This window comes from Myotis davidii, unplaced genomic scaffold (genome assembly GCF_000327345.1).
Source record: "Myotis davidii unplaced genomic scaffold, ASM32734v1 scaffold1895, whole genome shotgun sequence".
Lineage (NCBI taxonomy): Eukaryota > Metazoa > Chordata > Mammalia > Chiroptera > Vespertilionidae > Myotis > Myotis davidii.
In genome coordinates, this window is record NW_006286306.1 from 38,843 (window position 1) to 45,665 (window position 6,823).

The 6,823-nt window shown below is 36.7% G+C and overlaps 1 protein-coding gene across 1 annotated transcript in view; it reads left to right on the top strand.

The window, feature by feature from the left end:
- Positions 1 to 6,823, top strand: part of SUPT20H (SPT20 homolog, SAGA complex component) — a 51,295-nt gene that overhangs the window by 18,555 nt on the left and 25,917 nt on the right. Inside the window, exons 10-13 of the mRNA XM_006757846.2 lie at positions 621 to 760; positions 2,711 to 2,864; positions 2,962 to 3,018; positions 5,729 to 5,800. Of these exons, the coding sequence (XP_006757909.1) occupies positions 621 to 760; positions 2,711 to 2,864; positions 2,962 to 3,018; positions 5,729 to 5,800 (423 nt within the window). The remainder of the gene's footprint in view (positions 1 to 620; positions 761 to 2,710; positions 2,865 to 2,961; positions 3,019 to 5,728; positions 5,801 to 6,823) is intronic.

Genomic DNA, 6,823 nt, shown 5'->3' on the forward strand with positions numbered 1-6,823 from the left:
ATGGTGGCAATTGGCCCCACCCCCACCTGGCCCCACCTCCAGTCGGCTCCCCAACCCCAATCGGGGGCATTGCCAGCTGGCCAACCACCCACGACCCCTCCCCTCAGCGAGCCTGGCCCCAATGAGCCCCCATCAGGGTGGGCTGGCCGGACCTCACCGGTGCAAGAATTTGTGCATTGGGCCTCTAGTTTTTTTATAATGAAATGAAGCTGAGTTTATAATTGGGACTATTACTTCCTAGTTACTAAAAATGCTGTGATCCCATCTTGATCACCCTATAAGCTTTGTAGAAGAGGATTTTAACTGTTTTGTTCACTTCTTTATCCCCCACTCCTAGAACAATGCCTAACACATAGGAGGTGTTCAGTAAATATTTGCTGGATTAAGGAAAAGCATCCTTACAATTTGACCACTTTGTATACTATACTGATTACTGAATTTCTATTAGTAGTTTCATTATGATGTCAAGTTTCTGAAGTTTACCCACTGAATTAGAACGTGAAATAATATATTTTCTGTAATCCTTAGCAGAGCTCAGAGGAATATATTCTAGATTAAGTGATATGTTAGATTTGAAAATCTTAAGTTTGGTTACTGACATGTGCTCTTACACATTTCAGGAAGACAAACTTTTGCTTGAGAGCCAACTGATCCTAGCTACAACTGAACCACTATGTCTAGATCCTTCTATAGCTGTAACATGTACTGCAAATAGATTGCTCTATAACAAGCAGAAGATGAACACACACCCAATGAAACGGTAATTACCTTTGTGGAAAGGTAAACCAAAAGATGCTCCTAAATAACTAGCTCTAAATTTTGCTATTTCTGGTACCTTATCCCTCTCAAAGTATGTAAATGCTGTGTATTTGTTTTTTAAGTAGGATTTTTAATTTCTTTGTATTACTTTCTTTGTGTATTATAAGTTTCTTAATACTTTTGGTTTTGTATTGAAGTGATGCATTCCTTGTATTTTTTAAAAATATATTTTTATTGATTATATTTATTTCAGAGAGGAAGGGAGAGGGGGGGAGAGATAGAAACCTCAATGATGAGAGAGAATCATTGATCTGCTGCCTCCTGCACACCTCCCACTGGGGATTGAGCCTGCAACCCAGGCAGTGTGCCCTTACTGGGAATCGAACCACGACCTCCTGGTTCATAACGTCGATGTTCAGCCACTGAACCATGCTGGTGAGGCTTTATTCTTTTGAAGAACAAAATTTCTATAAGCTTAGAATCTATTCACCAAAACGATAAAGACATTTATGAACAGAAATAATTACTTTTTTTTTACTTCCTAATATCCAGTAACCAGTTTAAATTTTGTTAATATTACTTTTAAAGAAACGATAAAAAATTTACTTTGAGATATAGAAAAATACAGTTTTAGAAGTCAGTTTATAACTAAATGCCTTTTTATAACATGGTAATTTGTCTTTAAATGTTTTATTTCTTCTTAATAAAACAAATGCATATAAATTTGGACTGCAGTTATAATTGGTTCATCATTAAGTTCTCTTTTTTTAAAAAAATATATTTTATTGATTTTTTTACAGAGAGGAATGGAAAGGGATAGAGAATTAGAAATATCGATGAGAGAGAAACATCGATCAGCTGCCTCCTGCGCACTCCCTACTGGGGATGAGCCTGCAACCAAGGTACATGCCCTTGACTGGAATAGAACCTGGGACCCTTCAGTCCGCAGGCCGATGCTCTATCCACTGAGCCAAACCTGTCAGGGCCATTAAGTTCTCTTTACATAACTGTTTGAGTTGCCCATTTTGGATCTTCACCAAATTTGAAGGAGCTTAAAACACCTATGCATTTTTTAAATCTTTGACTTAGTATTGAAATAAGATATGCTGAGGAAATGATATGTCTTTAGAAATAATGAAATAAAGCTATATTGGATCTGTCAGAAGCCCTAAAGAGTCTCCTTGTATTCTTGTCCACATCTCTTCATGCCCAATGCCATTACCTTGGTCCAGGCCACCATAATCATCATAGCTTCTATAATCTCTTTCCTGATTGATTTTCCTGCTTTCACCTCTGATCCCTCTGGTCTATTCATTATGTAAGCAAGCCAAAGTAATCTTAAAACATCAAAGCAGATCATGCTACCACTTGTCTAAATTTACCTAAAAGCATTCCATCACTCATACTAAATCTAAACACATTATCATTGATCTATAAGGCCTTGTTCTCTGACCTCATCTCCTATGTGGACCCTGATGCACCTATCTTTTCTGCTTTTAAAACAAAATAAGTTTGTTTCTACCTCAGCACCTTTTAAAATTCTTTCTACTTCAGATACTAATATCCTAATTTTATATAGCTGGTTCCTTGTCATTCATGTCTCCCGTCACATTTCATTTCTTCAGTTTTTTCCTTCTCTAATATTGCCTTTCTTGTCTCTTACTGCAATATCCTGTTTTTCTGCTACTGCTTATTGCTATCTGAAATTATTTTACCTGTTTATACCTGAATGTCTATCTTCCACACTGGACTGTCAGCTCCATGGTTGCAGGAATTTTGTTTGTCTTCTTCATTTTTATTTCACTGGTGCCTATGACCATGCTTGGCAAGTGGTGGTATTCTACAGATACTTGTGATTTAATTACATATTTAATGCTTACTTATTTAAACCCATATTCATTCTGAATTTCTTTTATTAGCTTAGTTTATTTCAAATCTCTTAATATTTCAGGTGTTTCAAGAGATATTCCAGGTCCTCTCTGAATCGACAGCAGGATCTGTCTCATTGTCCACCTCCTCAACTAAAATTACTTGATTTCTTACAAAAAAGAAAGGAAAGAAAAGTAGGTCAGCATTATGACCTCAAAATTTCTAAAGCAGGAAATGTAAGTAGTATATTTTTAAAATGAAGCTTATTGTTATGCCAAAAGCCTTGCCTTATTTTGAATTTTCAGAATCTTTATACTGTTTTTAATTTTTCAGTGTGTAGATATGTGGAAAAGGAGTCCCTGTAACTTGACTGTACCTTCTGAAGTGGATGTAAGTTGATTCATGAATTTCACTTATTTTTATATAAGGTTCCTAAGTTTAATTAATAGTAGCTTATACTTTGGGCAAACAAAAAATCTTACTTTTTTTTTAAAACAAAATAATGAATTGTTCTTTAAACAAGCTGCTCAGTTTTAGAAGGTATATTCTTCTTTTACATTTACTTGTGTAATAAGACTGTAACTCCTTAATATAGGTCTGTGTTTAGAGCAGGAATAATAACCAAAGAATTTTAAATCATGGGAAAAGTTGATACATATTATATAATATGCATAAAATGCCTCTTTTTGTTTTTAATATTTTATCATAATTTTCTAGCAATGCTTCTTCCTCAAACTGGGTAAATTTAAAAATTAACAATATTAGAGCAGTGGCCAAGATGAGGAACCTTGGGTGGTATTCTTTGGTGGTCTATAATATGCATGATCAAAGACAGGAAAGGGATCTTCTGATGTCTCTAGTTATTTTATTTTCCTATTCCTTTCTCCTGCATTTTTTATTTACTCAACTTTTTATAATTGGTTAGTTATTTCAACAGATGTTTGCTCTTTTGCATTCTTTCCAAGCTAACACATGTACTATTCTTAATTATCTACTAGAGGCCTGGTGCATGAAATTCGTGCACTTGGAAGATCCCTCAGCCCAGCCTGTGCCCTCTTGCAGTCCGGGAGCCCTCAGGGGATGTCCGACTCCATGGGGAGCGGGCCTAAACCAGCAGTCAGACATCCTTAGCGCTGCCACGGAGGCGGGAGAAGCTCCTGCCACTGCCGCTGCGCTCACCAGCCGTGAGCCCGGCTTCTGGCTGAGCAGCTCTCCCCTTGTGGGAACACACTGACCACCAGGGGGCAGCTCCTGAGTTGAGTGTCTGTCTCCTGGTGGTCAGTGCAGGTAATAGAAACTGGTCGATTTGCATATTAGCCTTTTATTATATAGGATGATTTAAAAAAAAAATTGTGAAAAGCACAAAGCCAAAATCATTAAAAGTAGACTGAATATGTAACTCAGAGTAAGCCACATCATCTTTTGGTAATTTATGTACTCCTCTAGGAATGCAGCCTGCGAAAGAGATATTTAGTGTAAATACCAAAGGGTGAAATATAGATTTAGAGGGCAGGCTGGATATCTAAAGCAGTGCTTACCCAACTGTAATGTATATATGAATCACCTGGATTGCTTGCAGATTCCAATTTAGTAAACTTGGGCTCGGGCCTGAAATGCTGCAGTGCTGACAAGCTCTTAGGTTGTGTTGTACTGAGGTCCACAAACCACACTTTGAGTAACAAAGCCCTAACACACAGTTTCTCAATCTGGCTTGATTAAATGAAATCGTCCAGGATACCAGTTAAACATATATTTCAAGCTTCACTTCATACCTACTTACTGAATCAGATCTCCAGGATAGGGACATGGAAATCCCAATTTTTACCAGTTACCCAGGTGAGTCTAAGTTACTCTTAAGTTCATAGTTAGCCTTAGCCAGTGGTCGGCAAACTGCAGCTCGCGAGCCACATGTAGCTCTTTGGCTCCTTGAGCGTGGGTCTTCCTAAGCCTTAGGAGTACCTCAATTAAGTTAATAACAATGTATCTACCTATATAGTTTAAGTTTAAAAAATTTGGCTCTCAAAAGAAATTTCAATCATTGTACTGTTGATATTTGGCTCTGTTGACTAATGAGTTTGCCGACCACTGCTACTGGTTTGACTCAGTGGATAGAGTGTTGGACTAAAGGGTCTTGGGTTTGATTCTAGTCGGGGGCATGTACCTCAGTTGCAGGCTGCTCCCCGGCCTGGGCCCTCTTTAGGGAGTGTGCAGGAGGCAACCAATCGATGTGTTTCTCTCACATTGATATTTCTCTCTGTCTTTCCCTCTCTCTTCCACTCTCTCTAAAAATCAATGGAAAAATATCCTCAGGTGAGGATTAAAAAAAAAATAAATAAACAAGGTCATGATTATCAGAAATATGAAAGCATTTGACTTGCACAGACTAGTAGGAAATATACAACATATATGGCCCAAGTCTGACTAAAAACTGGGAAAGGTTCATATAGATTTGATCAAGTTTAATGTAACTTTCCTAGTTCCCTTCCAGTTTTGTCCCCACTGTTACATGCTAGCTCCTGTTTCATTAAAAATCCAACCAAAGGGAAAGATCCTGATCCTAATGACCTCTCAGACATTCTGATTTTCCTAAAGGACAAATGTGATACAATTTATGGAATAAAAAGAAGAGGCACTGTCTAAGAAAGCACTGTGTTTATTGTGTTTGTTTAATGGCAAATAATTTGATTCCAATTTTGTTTTATTTTAAAAACCAGTTAGTGTAATTCAGGGGTCCTCAACCTACGTCCCGCGGGCCACATGCAAATACAAATATTGTATTTGTTCCCGTTTTGTTATTTTACTTCAAAATAAGATATGTGCAGTATGCATAGGAATTTGTTCATAGTTTTTTTTTAAACTATAGTCCGGCCCTCCAACGGTCTGAGGGACAGTGAATTGGCTCCCTGTTTAAAAAGTTTGAGGACCCCTGGTGTAATTGAATATATCAGGAAAGTTTTAAACTACTTAAGATGGTAGTCAGTGATATTAGTGACTCAAGAATTCTTGTGCTAAAAAGTATATTGTATTGTTACTTAGATTCTTCTCTTTGGTCTTAATACTGATTTCATTATATCTCGTATCTCTTGATTTGATTGCTTAGGTGGAGAAATATGCTAAAGTGGAAAAGTCTATCAAATCTGATGACTCACAACCAACAGTCTGGCCAGCCCATGTAAGTAACCATTATAGTCTTCATTTCTAATGTACCTAATCTGGGATCTGAATTTTTTAAACAAAGTGTGGCTTCCAGTTTAAAAGGTAATTTTAATTTTAATGCATAACTGCATTTTTACTTTTGCTTTGGTTGCATAGTGATGGTTCTGATTTGTCTTGCTTCAAATTAGTAAGTAGTAAGTTATTTTAAGTATGTTTCCTAAGGAAGTATTCTATATAAGTTTCCCTATTTGTAATAATAACGGGAGAAATGGGCATAATTTATTAAATAAAGTAAATGTGGAAGTGAAATGTCTTCCTATTGCCAAATCTGTTAGTATGTCATTTATGTCTGATTTTTGTTAATTCTGATTGTGTCTACTAGAGGTGTTTGCTCTAACCAACTGAGATACCTGGCCAGGGCCAGTCTTTAACCATTAAGTATGTTAGCCATAGATTTCTTTATTTTTTACTTTTGTAGATGCTCTTTCTTGAGAAAGTTTCCTTCTATTTCTATTTCCCTAGTGGTTTTTAGAAACCATGAACAGATGTTGAATTTTCTTGTGCGCTTTTCCTGATATCAGCTGATATCTTGAGATTTTTCTTTAAAAAAACACCAAAAATCTTTATTTTTGGGAGTGTTATAGATGTCTCCCTTTTTTTTTCCCCATTGCTCCCCTCCACCGGGTTTCCACCCAACCCCAAGCCTCATTACCTTATTGTGTGTCCATAGGTAAAACGTATATGCATATAAATTCTTTAGTCAGTCTCTTTCTGGCTCTACTACCCACTTACCTCTGAGATTCATCAGTCTGTTCCATGTTTCCGTGCATCTGGTTCTATTTTCATTAGATTCCTTGTTCATTTATTTTGATTTTTATATTCAGCTGTAGATAGATATGCATTTATTGCTATTTTACTTATCATATTTTCTCCTCCTCCTCCTTCTCCTTTTTCTTCCTTCTTCTCTTTCCTTCCTTCCTTCCTTCCCTTCTTCTTCTTCTTCTTCTTCTTCTTCTTCTTCTTCTTCTTCTTCTTCATT